Here is a 23,500-nt window from a genome sequence, read left to right on the forward strand (position 1 = left end):
TTAAGCTTTGTAAGCTAGCTAATTAGCTAGCTCATGGCAGCTAAATGTAGCTGTCTTATCCGTATATGTAAACAAGGTTGATTATCAGCTGTTACTATTTTAAGTTTAAAACCCATGTCAAAAGACTCTCAGCTAACAATGATGTGTGTGTATATACCTTTATAATATTAATCTGTAGTACACAAATGGGACACACTCTGATATAGAGACTAATGTCCCACCTGCGACGACAAGGATGAATGCCAGAAAGGAACCATATACACTAAAACAGACACAGTGCAGCACCAGCTTTCAAGTAACTAAGTACTGTAAGGCAAGAGAACGCTACACAACCAATATGCATAAATGGGCTTATCACAGTACCCTCCTCTACCCCCTTGCCCTTATGGTGAGTGTCACTATGTGGCTTTTTTCCCACCTGTTATGTGTCCCATGTGCCCTCTGGTTACTTTCCTGTTTCCATGTTAGCAGTGTGTCCCCCCTTCACCTTTGTATCTTCCTTCTTTCAGTGTGTGTATAAATACCCCACTGTTAGTTCCAACCTTGGTTGGTTATTGTGCCCATGTAACTATGTAACTATGTTTGTGAATCCTTTTGTGAATGCCTTTCTATTGCTGTTTGTTTGTTAGCTGTTTGCACTTGTCTTGTTTTTGATGTTTAATTTTCATTAAATGAAGATTAAATTTTTTTTCTATTTTTGTTTCACATATACATCCAAAATACCCAAACAGATAACCAAAAAAATAAATAAATAAAACATATAAAAACAAAACATTAGGTCAAATCAAAAATGAAGCCAGAAGAGCAGATAAATTAAAAAACAAAACAATAAGCCCAAACATAACAAATATTTCACCAATAATTACTATTTGCTTTTTTCTCAACACAATAGGCAGACAAAGATAAAAATCAATACTATTTAGACAAAATGCTGTACAAATCATCAATCACAAACTGTGGATGACCATTAACATCAGACCACGAAGCCTAAAATACTGTTACACCATGCCATAAGGAGCGAGAATACAGATGTGTTAGAATCCATGCTATCACTATTACTACACTATGGCACATTCTTCTATTCTGCTGCTATGCAATAGCCGGTGGCACGATAATAAGCTCCACAACAGCTTTAATTATAGCCCTGTTAGATCTAATTTAATTATATTAAAGCTGGGCAGACAAATTGAGGTGTCACATGTGTTAAATGCTGCAATTCTTAATATTGTATCAGTTAACAAAGTCTTCACAATAGGGCAAATAATTGAATACTATGAGTTGGATATTATTTTTCTAACTGAAACCTGGCTCAACAGTGATGCTTTAAACAAATCAGCCCCACCCCAATATTGTAAGATATGTCTTTTGAATATTTTGCTATTAAGGCAAGCAATCAGTTCTAATGATTGTCCTATATCACACACCTAGACACAACACATATTTATTTGATGAATTTGTTTGCAAAACAACTGACTTTGACTACATTTTACTTCCTGTTGATTTTAACAAGCCCACTGGTCGGTCCTACTACTCTATTTTGACAAAACCACAGATCCTACTACTTGTGATTTCGCCGTGTTGTTAAATTCCTTTGACCTCACGCAACATATAATAGGGCCTACATATAAATATGGCTATTCTTTAGACTTAGTTATATTCCTTGTGGTAGAGATCAAGGTGTCAAACATACTTGATGTAAGACTCTTGGACTGTTACTATGTTTTCTTTATATTTTCAGTGCTCACCAGTTATAAAACAACTGAAGAAACTGTTACAAAGTGGTACTTTACAGACTAAGTGACGTTTATTTTTTCATCAGAAAATACAGGAAATGTGTATGCAGTATTAAAAAAATCATGAAATAAAGTTTCTACACTGGCAGATGTTTAGTTTGTCCTCTCCTTACACTTGAGCAATAGCAGAAAAAGACTCTGGGAATTGCTGAAAGAAGTGATGTCAGGTGTCTCTGTTAAGCCATCTGGAGGTGTTGTGGCTTATAAGTAAAACACCAAAGGAATGAGGGTGCTTATCTGATGACCCCAGTGAAGTGATTACTCACATGGAAGAACACAATAACACATTTACCAAGTGTAAAGTAAAATTTGGATGGATCAGATTAACTGACTGAAATGTTAAATTTAGAAATGCATTGTAATTTACTTTATCTGTATAAGCCTACCATTACTCAAATGTTATGTATGTGATGTATATTGATAGAGATCTACATGTTGATTGAGTGAAATATTGTTTTCATGACATTAAAGGATGCACTGTATTAAACACCAAGTAGAATGTTTGCTACTTGGGAAAGGGAAATGTGACCGACCTCAGTACAGTTATCTTCAAGGGAGCGCTATTAACTGAAGTGTGATGAGTGAATAAGTACTGCAGTCACTTTGGAATGCCATTACTCTGTGGCTTTAATGATGTTTAAGTGTGCAATGGATTTGTCAATCATCATACAATTTGTGTGAAAAACACAGGCTGTTTCAAATTTTTCCATCTGTACTGTTGTACAGATAAATATGTAATACTGAAAATGTAAATATATCAAATAATATATTGTTCTAATAATGATTTATTTGTCATAGTTGTTTCAATGCATATTTATTTTACATATAATGATGGTGAGTGATTATAATGACTACATTGTTGTGATAACCAATTATAGGCTGACCTCAACTATTCTTGTATTTGTAAGGTGCTGTGGGTGGAGTGTGTGCTCTAGCGAATGTCCTGGGGCAAGAGGTGTGTGAGCTAGCACAGCTGTGTACATCCGGGGAGTGGGACAAGGCAAGAAAGCTCCAGTATCGACTCATTGAACCAAACATAGCAGTGAGTGTTTTATTACCATGGTAACACAGCATTGCACACCATTGTAAGAGGAAGATATTTTATAGGAATGCTGTATAGGTATCAAGGTGATAAATGACAGCTCCACAGTCCATGAACCTGACCTTCAAATTTTAACCTCTCAGTACCATCTAGTGGGTATTGTTTTCTTCAGGGCATCTGAACCCCCCCATCATTGAAAAATATGAAATAGGGCATTGTGGTTTCAACCCTAGCTGTGAGATTCTTAAATTTTCAGCTTAAAGTAATTTTTAGCATATCTGCCTGAGTATTTATTTTTTAAATAAACCTTTAATAATTTTTTTATAATGAAAGACTTTATTTAACTCTATCATGTTGTCACATTAGGATACCGAATGTGCAGTGGCAAATACAATTAGACAACTATATGGAACTCTACCTAAAAAAGTTTAAAAGTTGAAAAAAATGGACATTTTAATGAACTAGTCCCTGAACATCTTCCACTTAGTCCCTGAACTTCTACTTTAATGGGCCAAAAGTCCCCCATTATAACGTTGAGCGGTAAGGAGGCAGATGCATGTGCGGAGAGGAGTGAGATTTATTATGGGCAAATCAAAAATCAGAGTCGTTAAGGCAGTCTAGGGTCAAAGAGCCGACATGGAGAGTACGGGGATACATGAATAACAAAACAAACACAAGGAGACAAACAGGGGAAGCAGGCTATAACAAAGACTAGGGAGAACTCAGGGCTAAGAAACACGAAGGCTAGAATACACAGAGTACAAACCAACACATTCACAATCACATAAACGCAACCATTCAAATGAACAGCCCTAAACTTTGGGATCCAGACAGGGTTTATACATGAACTTAATACTAGAAACGAGGGACAGGTGTGGAAAATCAAATGAGGGAAGGAGAAAAACGAAACCATGGAACTAAAAAACACAAGATAGGGAAAACACGGAAAACAGAACCTGGGAGGGACTGATCGTGCCACCCCTATATATGTGAAATCAAAGCTGGAACTGGCTTAATGTAAAAAATTATTTATATATATGTATGTATGTATGTGTGTGTGTGTTTGTGTGTGTGTGTGTGTGTGTGTGTGTGTGTGTGTGTGTGTGTGTGTGTGTGTGTATATATATATATATATATATATATAAAATGTTATAACATGATAAAACAAAACATAACCACTTTGCGATTGATGCTATGGAAAAGGAACAAAAACAGAAAAACAAAAGCACCACAAAGTGCCATATGAATCATAATGCCAAAGGGTGAGAAACTGTGACAGGCACATAGCAAGTCTTGTTGAAGTGCTACATGGAGAATTCTGGGCATACTCTGACCATAACAAAAACCGGGCCAAACAACCTGCTGGTTTGGTTGTGGATAGAGAATGGAAGTGATACAAAGTCACTGCCAGTTGGTCTGTAAATGGCTTTCATGCTTTGGATGTTTATTACAGACTTCTTTCTGAAACCATGTCTTCTGGCATAGCATAGAAATGAAAAACTTGGTTAAATAGGGTGTCAGCAGTTTGAAAAGTTTTTGCTTTAATCCAGCTCTAAGCATTCCCACTTTTGGTCCATACACTTACAGGCTTTTCCAGGGGACACATGATTGTCATGACGATAAGCCATTGAATGTGGTCATCTATCTTCTATTGATCTGGAGTGAGATGCATGAAGGACAGTATCCATCTTTCTCTGTGTTCTTACCTCATCAAACATATGCTTTGCCATTTTTGGATTGCATGCATCAAATCAGAGGTTACAAACAGTTTACAAACGGTGTATTCATGGGCAGAAATGAGTAAAAAAAGCAAAAAGGGGTGACACATTCTGTGATTCTATTTCCTAGGACAGACATATTTAGAGTAAAAACATTTTATAAGCATATGGGCTGTATGAAAATGTGGGTTAACTTTAAAACAGCCTTAAAGTGTTTTTCCCACTTGCCTGTTTATTTATGCTTAAACAAAATGTTGATTTTTACTTTCATTATTGCAATACAGTTTCTGAAAACAGGTGTTATGAAAGGTGACAAGCCTTAATTTAGTACCACAGAAAGTACACTTCCTTTATAATTCTTTGGCTGTGTTCTTTAGAATTTTGTTACTGTTAATGCAAGGTTTTTTTTTTTTAATCTTTTATATTCTCTCTAATAGAGCACAAAGCAAGATTAGTTAACCTAGACCATGTTCATACAGGGTGGTGGCCAGTCACTCCCATCCCTGCCAAATGCTACCTACATTTATACGTACATTCAATGTACTATGCTTGCATAGATTTCACAAGTTTTAGATAATTTTATGAGCACAAACCCAAAATAAACAGGACATCATTAGTTCAAGTATCAGACATACAGTAATGATAAAGACAGTGATTCAGATGACAAGCACTTGAACAAGGTCCAATGAGGCAGCCTTGTAATGAACAGTAAGCACCATCTACTATTATATCTAGAGTAAATGCTAGGTGGTATAGAAAGTCAACAAAAGTGATGAGTGTTGATGTGTTCCCACTTTAGCACTTTTAATCATCAGGCTCCCTACGTTAGTTTGACGGAGTTTTATAGGTAATTCCTGTTTCTGCTTAGAATAGGCTTCCATGCGTAAAAGATGACAGTCATCCTTATCTTTAAATCAGATTTGGTAATCAGTGAAATCTGATTGTTTCAGACAGGTCATGTGCCAGACAAATGAATCAGCATTGACTCTTCCAAAAATGTTAACTTTTCCACCAAAAACTGTCTTTAAATGATCTGAGGACAGTACCAAACAGTCATATTACCAGACCAACAACAGTACAAAAACACTATGCAAGAGTCAAAAAATACCCCCCCACACACACATACACACACACACACACACACACACACACACAAAACTAGGGGAAATCAGACAAGGGAACAGAAATATAGACAATAACTACTAAGAATTGGCAGGACTTCACAATTACATGCAGACCAACACAGTGTTCAATTGTAGATCATGATTCCTAACTGTTCGCAGGTGTGTATGGAGAGTTGCTATAGAAATTGGTCACTATTCTGCGTAGGGATACCTTTGGCAGTAATGGCTGGTAATACAACCTAAGGGTTAGGCAGGGTCAGAGCTGACATGGAGTTAGGAAATATTGGCATTACCTACTCCCTCAGCAAGAATACACTGGTTTATTAAAAGCACTCAAATATGTAAAATTTTCCTCTGATAAAGTAATGATTTACTGTATCATGAAGAAAAGAAACATTCTCTTCCCCTTTTTGAACATCAAAGGAAAAGCTTTTTTAAACATTCAATGACAAAGTAGAAGTGGCAGGGCAAATTAGTTTAACAGGAGTGGGAGAGGCAGTAAAATTATTTGACTGCGAGATATGTTCTCTACATAACCTTGACAATTTTAGATATGTGTTGCTGAGCAAGCTCTCCTGATGAGCGCTCTTCAGAATGATCATTTTGCATTCTTTTAATTTTTTTCAGTTTTTTTTTGCTCAATGGTCTAATTGGCAGTAGTGACATTCAGTTTATCATTGCTTAATGCTTTTTTCCTACTGCTGCTTGGAGCCTGTATTTGAGATTCTCCTTTCTGCACCTGTATAGCAGCAATAGCTGGAGGAAAGTAAATCACAATCTTGCAAATCACAATCTTAATGGTCAAGGCCATGCTTGAAATCTGACTATTTAGCTTTTCTCCATGTTTGTATCTATTGCATACATTACTTAACAGCATTCATAAGGTGAAGCAAGTACAGTTGTTTTTTCTATGAATGAGAAGCACATTGCTCTGAGATGTGGGAACTCTTTGGATATTTTATCCAAGACGATTGCAAAATATGTAGCACTTTCTACTTGGTTTTCTTGATGTCACCTTCATTACTACATATCTCAGTAGCCAGTAGAGTTTTCTATGTTGGTATAAAAAAAAAAGTAACATGGTAACAGATCATGTTAATTTCCATACAAATAAATCCTCAGGTCTTTGTAGGAATATAGTTCAGTGCATGGGTAAACAAATATGACAACCAGATGCAAATGTTCAATGATATTATGTGCAGACTGACCTAAACTGATCAACTGAAAAAGAAGCAGCTGAGGGAATAAGCTGGGTGAGGGGCGACCATCCAAAAAAAGGGTGGGACTGTGAGGGTCATTATACAATTAAATTAAAAGTGCAGGACTGTGAGGGTCTTATACAATCCAATTAAAAAAGCAGGACTGTGGGGCTCATTATACAATCCAATTAAAAGGGCAGTATGTGCTCATGTGTTACAGGGGAGTGGCTCTGGAAGGAGGGCTGAAGGTAGGGGGTGGGATTCTAAAACTCGTTTATACTTACTGGTTTATATAAAACTGCCTATTCTACCTTTAACTGTTAGTACCTAATGACTTGGGTATGAACTTAATGCTGCAAAAATTGTGTAATTCAATCACATAATTTGTCTCCACTTTTATTTTGTAGGTCACACGGAAGTTTGGCATTCCTGCTCTGAAGCAGGCAATGGAGTGGTTCGGGTACCATGGTGGTGTGTGTCGCTCTCCTTTACAGCCTTTGTCAGAGGTTCAATTAAAGCAGCTTCATACAGACTTCTCCTCAAATGGTTGGCTGTAGGCATAGATCACAGGTTCTACAATAGCTACTGCATGTAAACCTGATGAATCAGCTTTTAAGGATTTTGATTGCCTGGTATAAATGTACACAGCAGAATAATAATTTGTATTTGCAGAAGCTTCTTGGTGATTGGATTGAGTGCCCCTGCTTTATACATCTTAATATATGCATACAGTTGCAAGACAAAATATGTGAACCCTTTTGAAAGCTTATTGCCTAATTGGCTCCTATAATGTGATCTGATCTTCTCAGTAAAAACAACAAATAGAATGCCTTGTTAATGTAACCCAGACAATATTTTATTCTGTCATATCTTATTAAAAACTAGTTTAAACAATTAGTTATTGGTGGAAAACATGAATCACTATAAAAAGGAGTGGTATTTGATAATTGGTGTTCCAGTCGGTTTGGGTGAGCATTTAACCCGATTGGATAAGTATATCATAGAAAAAAAAACAAAAAACAAAAAAAACCACTGTCTTTTTCTGCTTGCCTTTACAATAAAAAAAAATGCAAGAGGCCATGTAATAATACAATGCAATATGCCACAGTATGGAGCTGCTATTGTAAGTACAGGTGACAGAAATAAGTAATGGGTCTGCATTAGACCTAAACTCATTTTTTCCAGTTCACAATCACTAACATTGTCATAGCTTCCCCAACACCCACCTCACTAACCTATCAATGAAAAACTAAACAGAAGTACAGTCAAAATCCAAACAGTAGTGGACGGTATCACATAAATCTGCATATAAAATGGTGTGTTGCTGGGATTATCTGCTTTATTAAGATGTGTGATGGTGTGTCTGTGTGCTTGTACATTTTGGCAGCATCAGTGTTCAACATACATTTGTCCACAACTTGTTCTCCAATGACAGACTCTTGGGGGACAGTTTCCTACGGTCTAGTTTCAGTAGCTATTTTGGAAAAAATTCAATAGCTCCAACTGACTACATACATCAGGCCGACAAATATGACGCATGCATTCGGGGCACTCTGTAATCTTAGAATCACCTGTACCCCTTCCAAAAACAATCCCTACTTCTAAAAGACCCCCATCTGCAGAGCTCCCTTTGGTTACAATCTTTAGGGTGTGGTGTTTCAGGTCATCAGGGTTGAGATCTCCATTGGTGTCCTGAAATAACATTTTTATGTTAACAGATTAATTATATGATAGTGTTTACAAACATATGTTCCTCTCCACACGGGTCTTTTCCTTACATGCCAATGACTCCCAAAGATCTGTCTTTTAAACCTCATTTGCAAACACTAAAGGACTTAAAATGAAAGACAGTGTACATAAATTGTGTTGTGGCCTCAATTTTAGCAACCATGTAAAAGCAATGATTAAATCAGTTTTTTTTCTCCCTTGTCAAAACATGACTTAAAAACTCATGCTTTTATCTCAAGAAGGCTTTATTACTGCAATTGTCTTTTCAAAGTCTTCCCTAAACAGACCATCAAAAAGTTTCAGCTAGTTCAAAATCCATCTGCTGAAAATACCAAAAGAAATGGGTACAATAGCCCAATGCTTACACTGTGTACAAATGTTTGTGGACACCCCTTCTAATTAATCTACTTTTAAGTTGCTCCCATTGTTGATACAGATGTGCAAATGTGCACACACATAGCTTGTCTAGTCCCTGTAGAGAATAGGACTCTCTGGAGCAGATGATCATTAACCTGTTTGCACCATGCCTAATGCCAGATATGGGCTAGTGGGGTTCAAAAACCGCCAGCTCCCCCATAGCTGTGGAGCAGTGAAACTGTGTTCTCTCCAATGATGATGTTCCATCCAATGCTTTTAGGATGAGTTGGAGGGTTGGGGATGAGGTGGGATCATGATCATCCAACGTTCTGACTTCACTAATGCCCATGCTCACAGCACTGATCCAAAATCAAGTAGAAAGCCTTCCCTGGAAAGTAGAGACAGTTACTCCAATAAGCGCAGCTTTTTAAAAAATTTTAAATGCTTCAGAAGAAACAATGAATAAGCAGGTGTCCCAACACTTTTGTCCATACAATGTAAGGCTTTACAGTGGCTTCCAGTAAAAGAATTTATTTTAAAGCACTGCTGCTTGCCTGTCTAGGTCACAATCATCACTAAAACCCTTCAGACCTGAATTGGGAATTCCAGTCTTTATCATCACATTGGGCTCACACAAAACATTTGTCTTTGTCATAAAGGCACTTCAGAATGCAGATGTATCATAAAGGGGCCAAAGTGTTGCGGATGTGTCATGTGAAAATTAGGACACCCGATGAAAGCCTTTGTCTTTTTAAAAAACTTTCAACATATCTACATTTGATCTTCATTTTAACAATACTGAGAGATGGAGGTAATGTAACAAAAAAAAACCCAACAAATTTCTTAAAAATAATTTGTCAACTGTAATTTATAGAAATGCAATTTTCATGTGAAGAAACATTTAGGACACTTCATTTATTTAAAAATTATTTTCCAGACAATGCAATGACAATTTCTAGTTGTTCGTGTTTAAAACCTGTCCCAGACTCTTATGCATATACAACCTTATTTCTGAAAGCCTCATATAGCTCTTTGGATGTCACTAAGGTGATACCACTCACTACAACAATCACGAGCAAGCCTAACTAAATATCTGAGGATTAAATAAGAGAGGCTCCTCGAAAATCATCTGTAATAATGTTCTGATAATCTGCAGCTGATGTGGTACACCCGATTTTGATTTTTCTGAATTTTAAGTAGTAATAAATGTGGGGGAATGCTAACATTTTCCTCACAAGAAAATTGCATTTCTGTTAAATACAGTTTACATATTATTTTTTTTAGATATTTCTTCAGTTTTATTTGTTTAATTATATTACCATCTTTCAATATTGTTAAATGAAAATCAAAAGTCCATATGTTTAAATATGTTGAAACAAATGTTTTCAGGCAGTTTCCTATGTTTTTTATTATTATTATTTGTTTTTATTAAACATGACTGTATGCATGTACCACACTAACCTGGTAATGTGTAATAAGGTGCTCAGTATTTGCAAAGTGGTGTACCATCAAGCCATCTGGATAATCACTCTCTTTGATTATCCACACCAGCATCCTTAGTGGCTTTCAAACACTCCCCCCCCAAAAAAAAATGTTAGAAAAAAATTGCATGAGCAAAATTTTGCTCATGGCTAGGCACAAAATTTCAACACTTGAGAAAATGGAAATTCAGGAATGTTGAGCTGACCTGTGACGGCATCCCTTGAGTCATCAGGAGGGACAGCAAAACTGATGATCCAGACTGAACAGATGAGACATCTGATAAGTTGACAGTAGACTCAGTTGATACTGTATCTGATGAGATGAATGAAGACAGATGATGGGGCATCTTGAGCTGGAGTGGACATATCCTGAGGGTTGTCAATCACTATTAAGATGATAAGCAAAGGCTTCACAAAACAATCTTGGTGTCTTAGTCTTTCAAAGTAGCTGTAGTAGTTAAATAAGAAAAATCTCCAAAATCTGCATCCTTGTAATACAGAGCAAAGGGTACAGGTAAATTAAATTCCTCTTTCACTACCCTCTCCAGTTCTTTAAGTTTATCAAACTCTAGACAGCAGGCTTAATTTAGGTAGCGTTTTCCAAAAAGGGGAAAACCAAACAGTTAGACAGGCAGCAAATTAAAACCATGCATACATGCTTTTTTCTGGTTTTGGCCTGAACTGTTTTTCACTCTGTGCGTAATGTTGCTTTGGTTTAGAAATGTCATTGTTCAGGTCATTACTTTGGCCTATTTGATTATTTTGGATGGCCCTTTCATTATTAAATACATCAACCTTTTTCTTGTTGCTCGTAGCATTTTGCTATTTTTTCCTCTTTTTCCATACAGCAAAATTACTAAAAAAAAATGCATAGCATATTTTAACTAATTAAATGGCTAAAAGTATTAATCAATCAGAACTCTTGTGGTGGGGTAAAGGAATATCTTCCAGCACTTGTTGAATGCTGTGTGGTAGATCGACTGGTACAGAAGTTCTGTTGTTAGAGAAAACAACAAAACATTAAACATCACAAAAATTCTCCAAAAGGGTTTTGTGTCCAATTCAGGTGGTGTGTGCCTTACTCACCGCACCACCTGTGTCCCATTGTTATGTTGTTCCTTATTTAAGCTGATTTGTGTTTCTATGACTTTGTCGGTCACTGCAATGATGGTTTTTAGTTCCTGTTAACACATTTTTTGCATTTGGTTTTGATTTGATATTTTCAGTAAACTCTTCAGTTTGAGACATGAATTTGTTTCCCTTTTTCCTGCACATTCTACACCTGTGACAAAATGGCTGACCATTTTTGGAAGCAATGGTCTCCTTTTTGTTTTCTTTTTTCTGTTTTGTTCGCTTGCACTTTTTGTCAGCTTTTCACTCCTTGTCTCAGAAAACTCTGGCATATGCAGTCTGTGAGAGAGGCAGCATTTGAAGAAGAGGGAGACCTCCATGCTTTGGTGATGTGCCATGTGATCTAATTATTAGGCAGCTTCTTTTCCTCAGGCAAAATGGGCCAAAAAGATATTTAACTGACTCTGAAAAGTCGAAATTGTCGTCCCCTCCAAAAAAGGTCTTTCAGAGGGATGCAGCACTCTTAAAATTGCTAAGATGCTATGTTATTACAGAACCATCAAATGTTTTGTTGCAAATGGTCAACAGGGTCACCAGGAAAATGTTGAGAAAAAAGACATAAATTAACTTCCAAAGATTTTAGGAGAATCAAACATGAAGCAACCAGAAACCCCATTATCCTCCAGTTCTATCATATTCCAGAACTGCAACCTACCTGGAGTGCCCAGAACTACAAGGTGTTCAGTACTAAGAGACATGGCCAAGGTAAGGAAGGCTGGAACCCAACCACTACTGAACAAGATGCAAAGAAATATCTGAAGATATTTCAAAGGTTTTATGGGCTGATGAGATGAGAGTGACTCTTGATGGACCAGATGGATGGGCCTGTGGCTGGATCAGTAATGGGCACGGAGTTCCACTTCTACTTAGATGCCAGCAAGGTGGAGGTGGGGTACTGATATGGGCTGATATTATTAAAGATGAGCTAGTTGGACCTTTTTGGGTTGAAGATGGACTCAAACCTACTGCCAGTTTTTAAAAGACACTTTCTTCAAGCAATGGTACAGGAAAAAGTCTGCATCTTTCAAGAAGACCATGATTTTTATGCAGCACAATACTTTATCACATGCACTGAAGTACTCCACTGCATGGCTAGCCAATAAAGGCCTTAAAGATGAAAGAATAATGCCATGGCCCCCTTTCTCACCTGACCTAAACCCTATTTTTGGGTCCTTCTTTTGTGGGAGATCTACAATGAAGGAAAACATTGCTGGTTGCTGCTGTACAAAAAGTTGATCAACAGAGTAGGAAACTGACAGACTCCATGAATGGAAGGGTGGCTATATTGGTCACTTAGTATTTTTAATGTCAGATGTTTATTTGTACATTTTGAGTTGTTTGTTTATTATTCTCTCTTTAACAGATGAAAATAAACAAGTAAGATGGGGAAAATTTCCATATTTCACTTCTGCACACATATTCTCATAAGAAAGCCAAAACCTCACTTTTACTTACTTAAATATTCAGGTTTGAGGTTTATAAACATTTTGGATTAACTGAGAGCACTGTAGTTGTTCAATAATAAAATGAATCTTCAGAATAAGCAAGTTCTAAGCAAATAATGTTCAGTTCTAATTTGCACCACAAACTCAGCAATAAAACTGTTCTTCTGCAGGTGGATTCCCAACACGACATTGGGTGGACCCATCCAGTGCTCATGGCCTATACTCAAGAATGAGAGAACACAGGCTACTACCTCGCTAGCCAGGGACCTAGCTGGCTCCACCAAACTGCCTACACTGTGGTCCCTCTGGAGCCCCTCAGCTAGCTGTGGTCCTGGCTTGGTAGCCGTAGTCGTCCCACCCCCCCCCACCCCAAGAAATTCCAGGGGGCATTCTCCTCCTCCTCCGGTGTGGCTGCAAAGTTGTGCTTACAAGCTAGTTCTGATTTAAGGGACTTGTTTAGACTATGGTTTCATCCCAGCTGCATTCAGCAGATAACATGGCTAAAAGCTACAGGCTAAAGCAGTGCCTGCGGCTGACTTTCTCTCTTCATCTCAGGTGCTGGAGATGTTCATCTGCAGGCTTTCTGGACAGAGCATAATCAAACACATTCCAGAAAAGGATTTCAAAATCAGAATATGTCTGAGCATTAGGTGTCTGGAAATTTCACATAACTATAGCTCTCCCTGATAATAGTGGAACTTCAAAAGTGATCTGTAGGAAACACTTAGGGGGTGTGGCTGAAATACAGTGAACATTTCCAAAAAAATGCTTGCAGTAATTTGGGGAGCCATCATACTTTTCAGGAATGGCCAGACAGCTGGAAAGAGTTAAGGCTTCAGTAGATGCAGACAGTGGGTTCATATATACCAGAGTGAAAATGGGTACAGTGACCAAAGGTGGATTGTTGACATCACAACATGCTGACTAATTCACCCACTGTATCAATTAGGTTTGTGTTCATGGGATCCCAGAAGTTTACTTTTTGCTGCTGCTGACAATAATTTTTTATAGTGTACATATTCATTATTGTCACATGCTGGCCTAAGAATATACCTGTAACTAATATAACTAAATTCTCTTTCATTGTCATGAATTAATTATTTGATTTTTTGATTAGATGTTTTGATTGGATCTGTAAGAAAAATGGATTTGACCAACCCACTCACATATAAGTTTTAACATGCTCAGCATCAGACTGATATGTTACTTACAAGATCCCAATGTATATCTTCTTTCTTTAAAAAAGTTACGGTGTTTTTCCTTTTTTATAACACTGCTCATAACCTTAATGTTCAAAGACTCTACATTTAATTCCAAACAAGCATGTGCAGATAACAGCATTGAGAATAGTGCTAAAAGCTCATATAGTGCAAACAAAGGAAGAAACTAACATCCCCATCCCACCAAGTCCTGCCCCCAGTTGAAAGGACATTTGAACAAAACCAAGTCCAGTCAGACAGATCACCAAAATAAACAATGTAGTAACAATGGCAAAATCTTTCAATTAACTGACAAAATACAGTCAAATGGACATTTCATAATTATTACTCAAATCATAAATAATAACTACTGACTATACAACACTTCCAAATTCATCCATAAATAAATAAGTACATAACAACAACAGCAACAACAATAACAACAACAACAACAAAAGTAGTAGTAGTAGTAAAAATAATCTAATCAATCAAGTCAAGGCTAATCAAGTCGAATCCAGGAACTGCTTGATAGGTTTTGAACTCAAAATAAAAGGTAAGTCTAATAACTCTCAAAATGCATCATAGATACATAAACAATAGGCTTCATAACATTGTAATACAATTCAAAATATTCGACATGAAAGGTTGCAAAGAGGGCTCATACCTTGCTTATACCTTGGCATCAATGCCCAACAATCCTAAATTCAGGTATTCATTTTTGAAGCTCGTGCTGTTTTCTGAGTTGTAATGACTATATGAGAATGTATATTGAGAATCAGTTTGGTTTTCCAGATCAGCTGCAAGTACTTTGATTTTGGAGTTCAATATATTTTAGTTTTGTAGAATGGGCATTTTCTGTGCCCCCTTTTTATGCACCTGACACACAGAGAAGAGTGAATATGACAGGTGTAATAACTTTGAATCTATTGTCTTAATGCCTCAGCATTTGCATGTGCATTTAGACCAGGGCTGCCCAAAGTGTTGCCCACTGGAAACCAGAGAATTTACTGAAATTGGTAATGCCCCCAATGTCATGCATTGTACAGAAATACAAATGTACATTTTACAAAATGCATACAATTCATCATTGCGCAATTCATTTTTATTATACTGTTTTGTGTTTTTAGACTTCACAAAGCCATAAATAATATTTGGCCCTCAAAGATAAAAAGTAAGAATAAGCTATATTACATCACAAGTGAAGTAATTTTGTGATAAAGAATCAACGGCGTGCTCCAAGCGCGTCTCCCTTTATCCAAAATCTTAACAGGGCACGACGAACTCGTCACCAAAATTAGACTGATCAATTACAAATTTTAGAAAAATAGTATATAGCTTTTTTTGCATTCTAAACAGTAGTTTCAGCAATGCGATACATTTGGAGTCATACTTTGACAACGATAGGACAATTTAGAAGATATTGCAGTGCTACCACAAGTCATGCCTGATCACAGGAGTAGTGATTACGTATGCGCGGGGAAGGACCCAGCAGTAGGCGCGCGCCCGCGGGAGGGGCCGATAGAAAATGGCGAGTCTGTGCAAGCGGCAGCAATGTACGATCGAGAGGCGCGGCTTTCGGCAGGAACTTGACTCGTGGCGGCATAAACTCATTCACTGTGTAGGTAAGCTCATTTAACATTGCATGCAGAAACCTTAAGGCATTCTCTGTGGGCTATGTTTGTGTAATTCAGTGCCTGGCATGGCTAAGTAAAATCTGTTGCCATTCGTGGAAGGAGAAGCGGCTTTTTGTTTCGCGAGGCTGTCTTTTAAGCCGGTTGCCTCCCTCTGGACCTTATCCAAAATTGCACTGATTAGAATTTATTAATGCGACTAATGGTTGTTTCGCTCATTGTGACTCGATTCATCTGTGTTTTTGTTTTTATTCTTTATTTGTCACTTATTTTTGGTGTAAGGTTAAAGACCTGAAATATAATAATTAGAATTTGTTTATTGCAAGCGGGCGTGTCACGTGTAAGGAGGGAATTGCGCATGAGCCAATGAAACTGCGCTCTTCTTGCTGTGGTGCGCGCTCCCTGCTCTGATCTTCTCGCTGGGGAGGGCTGAGCGCGCCCCCTTTCATAGCCTAGCTGGTAAGGTGGTGCGCGTTACCTTCTTGTCCTCAAATCGGTAAAAGGGGACGCGCATTGCTGCACTGGGGAAATGTCACAGAAAACAGTTTTGTATTTTAGGGTGGGGGATGACAAAGGAAATGACATTGCGCTCAATTGCTAAGCAACCATGAGCTTGAACGCCTCAGTCTTCATCGAAGGCATTTTCTAGCAGAATGATTTTATTTTATGAAATAGGCCCATTGTCATTTATCATGCAGTCATTTGCGTTTGACAATATTAGATCTTTATGATTTCTTTAGTCCAGTAGGACGAATAGTTCTACAAGCATGCGATGCCCATTCATATAAAATCATACTAAATATCCTAGATCATAATAAGAGCAATAAATGAATACATGATTGCCTCCCTTGCTTGACCAGTGTGTTTAAACTAATAATAGTTGATTAAGGGCCTAAATATTCCAGCAATAGCGTTAGTTTAAATGATGCTAAGAAGACATTGGGGGTATGTTTAAACGCTCTGCCCATCCCCCTTGCTACTGGCATTGGGTAATCAGTTTATTTCCCTGCATACGAAAGATTGTTATTTCTCCAGTAGCTAGGGTTTTCCCGATTTTCAAAAAATACAGTTTTAATCTTCGTGTCGCTTTTAACTTCAGATATCAGGTCCATTTCCACTGTGCGATTGTTGATCTGTTGTTTACTGGCGGCGGGAGAGATTTTATCTTATCTACCGCTTCTGCTATATATTAATCCCCCTTAGTGTTGTCTTCAAACCATAATATACCCATATTTTAAATCAAATTAGTCAGGTAGTTATTAAATAATCCCCACGTTCTCCAAACCTTGGTACCCGAATGGATTCCGTTCTATTCTTTTGTCAAATACGACTGCGCATAAACGGCTTCTGGTTTGAAATAACGGGGATTTGCTAATTTCTAATGTATTCCTCAAATGCTTCATGTCTTTACACAACGGCCTAAGAATGGCTATGTTACTCGGGAACAGCCACTGCTCAGCCAAACCCAACCATTAAAGCTCATTTTTGCGTAATCAGCTTTTAATTAATATATTTTGCTATATTGAGGTTTCTTTGTGTTAGCAGTGCCACTTGTTTTGTTTTTTTTTGTTTTTTGTTGGTATTTTTGGATCTGCCTTTTCACTCTTGTACTGTCCACTTGTTTGCCTTTGAATTTAGCACTGTGGAAACACCGCCATCTCCGTCTCTGCAGCAACAGTCTCTTGTAACTGTGCAGGTGTTTTGAGAGCAACATGAGTTTGTGTCTTTTTTTTTTTAAAGATGTGATGCTCATAAGAGTGGTTCCCTTTGTCTAAGGTGATGGCTGATTTTTAGGGTAATGATACAGATCTGGTTATGGCTAATGTAGTTTGTTTTAATTTTAGGTATGAAAAAATTCTCTATTCAAAGGGTTTTTTTGAATCTGTAGATTTGATGCGTGATTATTCTTCTTAATTGCTAAAGAAGATTAAGTCCATATGCATATTTAAATGATGTTATTTGTTTATTTTTGTATCCTTCATGTCAAGGATGCCTAAAGTTTTAGCATCAAACATACAAAGGAACAACTACCTACGGAATGCCCAGCCCATGTACTGCTGTACTTTCCTGTTTTACCCAGTACATGGTACATACCTGCTTTACACTGTTGTATGGTCTATAGTTTACTCTGTGAAAAGAATGGTAAAAACTCATAAGTAACTGACTAGCTCATTATGCCATTGTCTTTTTTTTGACTGTTCCATCGCACATTTTATTGTTGTAAACATGGAATTTAAAAAAATCACTGATATTTTATCTTAACCCATTTAAATGTGCCTCTGCTGTTTTCCTGTTTCATTGTGTCTGCTCCATCTGATCAAAATTAAGAAAGACAGACATTTCCATAATTTTCAGTTTTTCATCCACCTCTACTTTCCTGTAGGGAAAAATGCTGATGTCTGTTCATGCTGATGAAATGTGCATCACATATGGGTACACCTAAGTGATGCAGCTTACTCACAAGGCTTATCATTCGATTTTCATTACAGACTTCAGGTTCCTCAGAAACTCCCTGTTGTGCTTGGAATATAGATTTAAGGTTTCATATTAACACTTTGTTGGCCACATATATTCTCAGTACAATGTCTAAAACCTGGTGCAAACTGCTATTTTGATTTAGACATTAAACACAAGCAAAGTGCTTGCTGGAAATGTATAGCAATTACAATGTATGGCAGAAGATGAATGTGATTGCTAAAAGCTCTAAAATGGGCATCCTTTGTCTTAGAGGTCAGCAGCTTAAATCATTGAAGGTTTATGTGTAATTACTCTTGAATAGATCCATCCTTAATGTACATAAAGGTGGGATAAAATAGGTGAATACCTCAAAGTACTCACTAACCTGTTTATTCATACTTTTTTTCAGAGCTGTGTGAAATAACACAAGATATGCTGTTTCCATTATTTGCCCAAGCTTTCAACACTTTGAACACTGTCTTCACCACCTAATACATTGTGTTTTAATGGAGTAATGTAACATAATTTGTGCTTGCAACTCATACACAAACATGGCTTTAGTGAAATTGTCTTGGCCCTGATTTGTTGTAGTGTTGATGTATTAATCTTAGCACAGCTGTTGAAAACCAAAGTTGCATAACAAACTGCGAAAGATTTTTGTGTACTGTGACCAGATGCTCATAACTGGTTTCTGTAACCATTTGTTTCTTGAATTATGTACATTTTCTTTGCTTAATTTCCACTACTGGCACACTTTCCAGGATTTTTTCTTCACATTTTCCATCAGTGCAATGTTACTGAGATTGCAATGGCAATTTGTAAATTTAAAGGTTGCTGGCCTTATTCGGATCAAAAATTGTAGATATTTTTTTTCTGGGGTAATGTATTTTATGAATTGTCAGTGTGTTTACAACAGAGGTGTTGTGTTTTCATGGTAATTCAGTTTGTCACATGCTGTTTATTGTCACTGATCTATACACTTTTTCTTTAAAAAAACCCAAAACATTTCAGTGAATTTGCACTGTTGCATACATTTTAAAAAGGTGCCAATTGTTGTGTATGCTTTGAACTAGATTAATGAACATGCTTATATTATTATGGTCACTTCTGAAATTGTATTGCTTTAACTAATGTTTTTAAGAAGGACTATTTAGATATTTGTTTGCAAATACTAAGAAGCTGTCAAAACGTGTAAAATGGAACACAGGCCAGCTTTTATGTAGATGTATAGTACATAGTGATTATTGCTTATTTGCCCTTTCAATCATTCATTGAGTGCTTTGTGATGGACTGGCCCCCTGTTCAGATTTGGCTCCCACCTTGCACTCTGCGCTGCCTGGTTAAGCTCCAGCCCCCTGTGACCTTAATTGGATTAAGAGGTTCAGAAGATGAATGAATAAATAAATGATAAGTGAGTTAAAAATGAAAGTGGTTTTAAGATGTATGATGGAAATTAGGCACATTTATTTTTCTATTGCCACAACAGATTACAGTGGCAATCTGTGGGCAGTTTTTTTCCTTTTCATTTAATGACCTTTAATTCCATTTTAACATTTTGTTAATGTGATCCATGTCTGTGTCCAAGGCATCCATTGTATATTTTGTTGATTTTGAATATTTTGTGATTTTTGTTATGATTTCATATATTTATGTACTGGTCCTGCTATCACTGTTCATTGCCAGGTAAATAATGAAGATCAGATGCATTTTGTCTGGCCTGAATCTAAATACACAATATTTCTAGCTTCTGTCATACATCCACCCCCAAATTAACAGGCTGCTAGAAAGGCAGCTCTAGAATGACGGACACTCACAGATTATTTGATATTTTGGTTGTGAGGCTGCACAATTTTTTATAAATAAACTATTTTAATTTTTTTAGTACATTTCCTCTTTATAACCTTTTTTAACCAACGCCTGTTTTTATATGTTGACAACAGCACAAATTCTGCTCCATTTTCCTTGCTCCAGGCCTCCTTTAGTCACATTTTCTTTGTTTAGATCTTTCACAAAGCATCTTTAATGCAGGTTTAGACCCTTAAAGTGCAGTCCAAAGATGATGGTGCCAAGGAGAAAAATGTCTGAGGACTTAAAATTCAGAGAACCCAGTCTCACAATGAGGAATCCATTATCTTATGGGTGATGCTGAATTTTATTGTGAAAATAGATAATATTGTACTAGTCTGTAATAAGAACCTAGCTAATAAGGAGTAATACAATTCTGCTTCTTCAGCTGCAAGGGGCATCATCACACAGGATCTGGTTCAACAACTATCAACCTAATCGAAAGCAGCATATTTCTACACAAATTTTACACTCAGGCAACATATTTTAGCAATTCTAATAATTACATAATTGAAGAAAATTGTTAAATAATTATTTAAATAATGTTAAGAGCTAGAGAGATGAAAACAAAGAGCACATGGAAGGAAAGACAGGAAGAAAAATAGAGGGATCACTTGACTGGGGGAGTGTTGGGCCATTACAAAAGCATGTATTTAATGCATAAAAAAAGAAATTAAGTACCTTGTTCAGCATTAAATTAAATACAACAAAAGCAATTCATTGTTAATTTCACTTTTCGCATAAAAGTGTTAATTTAATTTACACAGTTAAAGGCACAGTTGTTTAAAATCAAATATAAGCTGTTGTCATCGTTTAAAGTCCACAGGGGCCCATGTGCAGTGTGTAGCATGCTTATTTATATATATATATATATATATATATATATATATATATATATATATATATATATATATATATATATATATATATATATATATATGTATATGTATATATGTATCTTGTCAGTAACATGAATTATTACTTTTGATTGGCATAACTTTATTTTGAAAAATGCTGGGGATAAGAATGCAGACAGGAGGTGTTGCATTCCATTTAGCTGCCCTTCAAATTTGTGTTCCCCTTAAGAAATCAAGTCCTCAAGCCTTGATACTGATACTGTGTTGATACTGGAAATGAAGTTTACATGTTCCTGTGTAGAAAAGATATGCAGGAATACAAAAATTATGAATCTTGCTCAAATACTTAAAACATTATTTGGAAAAAATCAAAAGATGTTTAAGGTGTTCCCTATTGTCTGTCACTTGTCAGTGACTACATAGTTTGAAAAGAACACTGTTTACTTCCTTGCAGCAGCCTCAATTTCAGTAATTGAAATGTAGATAATACTGCTAATAAAACATATTATATGCCCCAGCAACTTGATGCCCTCCTCCAAAAAAACTAAGCTAAAGTAACAAAATGCATGTCCCTTCGAAAAGGAATGCATGTGCATCTGGTATTTAGAAGAAGAAACTTCTGCATTTTTGTTCTGACAAACGTCTGTCTCTCTGTCTCTCTCTCTCTCTCTTTTTTTTATATCCAGTAGAATTGAATATCCTCACTAATCTTGACCCCAATTGCTCAGTCTTTACAACAGCAAGCCTAAAGTAGCTATTATGTTTGAAAACTTGCTTAAAATTGTTTTTAACTACAGGCAATCTGTAGTGATCCTTTAAACTTTATTGGCTGATCGACTTTTAGAAAATATTTGAAGCTGTTTGTCATTTGGCTGGCTCTGTGTTGATCAGCTACAGCAGTTTACAGATTTGAAACTAAGTTTATTTTTCATTTGTTCATTTTCATTTCATTCCTTGAATTAATTGATACAATTGCAATAACAGAGTAGGCTTATTTTTACTTTTCAAAAACTCCTCCAGACCAGTAAAGTTGTACATGACTAAAGCAATATAATTTAGCCAAACCTCGGACAATTTAAAATAAACTTTTTGGACCAGATTCATAAAACTTGAAGTCTGACATTTTTAATTTAATTTTCTCCCAGCTTAATGGGCAAAAAACATTTTAGCATGTGCAACAGAGAATTTAAATAAGACAATTGATGCACTGTCTAAGGTAGAAGAACATTCCAGGCAAAAAGCCAGCTACAGCTTCATCCATTGTTCAGAATGAGTAGCTAAAGAGCAGTCTGATGTTGGAAAATATTAATAATTTATATATTCCTAATATACATAAATACCTAATTAACTAAATTACTTCATTTTATTCATTTTTGTATGTAATGGCAAGCTCTTCGGTCCGTGATATATGACTCATTGGATAGTGCTCATAAAACTCCCCATGTTCATGCCTTATGTCTAGTTAATGTTAATTTTTTCTTCATTTACCCTGAAAAAGATCTGCATTCTTTTTATTCCCTATAGTTTAATCTTATGTGCAGCAAAATATATTAATTTCCATGTTAAAATCACTGAAACTTTGACTATAAGATGCCTTTGGACTCACCTACAACAAATCATGCTTTCTGAACATTCTTAAATCCTCAAAGTTTTCTTGCCAGTGTGGTGGAAAAACAATGTTCAGGACTGTTTTTGTTTTTTTCTGTAAATAAAATAAACAAGTAAATCAAGGCAAATGAGTTTACAAAGTGTTAATATATAAAAATCGTCAGGGAGAATACTCAGTACCTGAGTACTTCAACAACTTCTGTAGTGTTTTGGTAACAGTGTTGTGTATGATTAGTTTGTTAGCAAGTGGATTCACACCTTCACGCTTCAGTTTCGGCATTTACATGTCCTCTAGATGTGGATATTGAGAATACAAGTAAATGCAGTAAGGGCCAATTCTTAATTGAACATGCATTAGGACTTTCCTATGTTTATATTTATGGCATTTAGCAGAAGGTCTTATCTAGAGTGACTTACAAAAATGCTTTGTCATTTGTTCATGCTTATCCCAATCTGCTGTTTTACAATCAGTCCTCTTACTGACTTCCTGTTTGTGTGGAGCTTTTTTACATGTTAAGTTCCTTCTTTCTGCCTCTATGGCCTGGTCATGAACCCATTTATTATCAGCTTGTTCCCCTTTCAATGTCTCTTAACTCAATAACCCCTTTTGTACAATTTCTAGGTCATTTCAGAATATAAATGCAGTGCTGATGAGAGCAAATAAATAACAGGGTTTTCCAATGTTGAGTTCCCTGACAGAAAAGACTTTTGTATGAGTTCAGATATTTACTGAACTCTAAACAAATAGAAATAATGCTGTCAAATCATAGTTATGGTGCGCTATGATAAAATCCATACAGAAAAGGAAATAAATTGGTCTAAACAATGTGCATCAAGAATATACAAATACAAATGTACATTGAATTCTTTCTTAATGAGCATTCA

At 36.4% G+C, this 23,500-nt stretch overlaps 2 protein-coding genes across 6 annotated transcripts in view; both read left to right on the forward strand.

Annotated features, from left to right (window-relative positions):
• LOC113577699 (4-hydroxy-2-oxoglutarate aldolase, mitochondrial) overlaps nt 1–7,773 on the forward strand; it is a 37,855-nt gene extending 30,082 nt beyond the window's left edge. For all 4 annotated transcript variants that reach the window (XM_035520743.1, XM_027010489.2, XM_027010491.2 and 1 more), the window contains exons 7-8: nt 2,702–2,835; nt 7,284–7,773. In XM_035520743.1, the coding sequence (XP_035376636.1) occupies nt 2,702–2,835; nt 7,284–7,433 (284 nt within the window). In that variant the 3' untranslated portion in view covers nt 7,434–7,773. The remainder of the gene's footprint in view (nt 1–2,701; nt 2,836–7,283) is intronic.
• A 7,969-nt stretch (nt 7,774–15,742) lies between these two features.
• The window catches only part of lcor (ligand dependent nuclear receptor corepressor), a 51,841-nt gene continuing 44,083 nt past the window's right edge, over nt 15,743–23,500 (forward strand). Inside the window, exon 1 of one of the 2 annotated variants that reach the window (XM_027010487.1) lies at nt 15,743–15,839. In XM_027010487.1, coding sequence (XP_026866288.1) covers nt 15,743–15,839 — 97 coding nt within the window. The remainder of the gene's footprint in view (nt 15,840–23,500) is intronic. The other variant, XM_027010488.1, reaches the window with a different exon arrangement.

The sequence above is a fragment of the Electrophorus electricus genome, chromosome 21 (genome assembly GCF_013358815.1).
Source record: "Electrophorus electricus isolate fEleEle1 chromosome 21, fEleEle1.pri, whole genome shotgun sequence".
Taxonomy (NCBI): Eukaryota; Metazoa; Chordata; class Actinopteri; order Gymnotiformes; family Gymnotidae; genus Electrophorus; species Electrophorus electricus.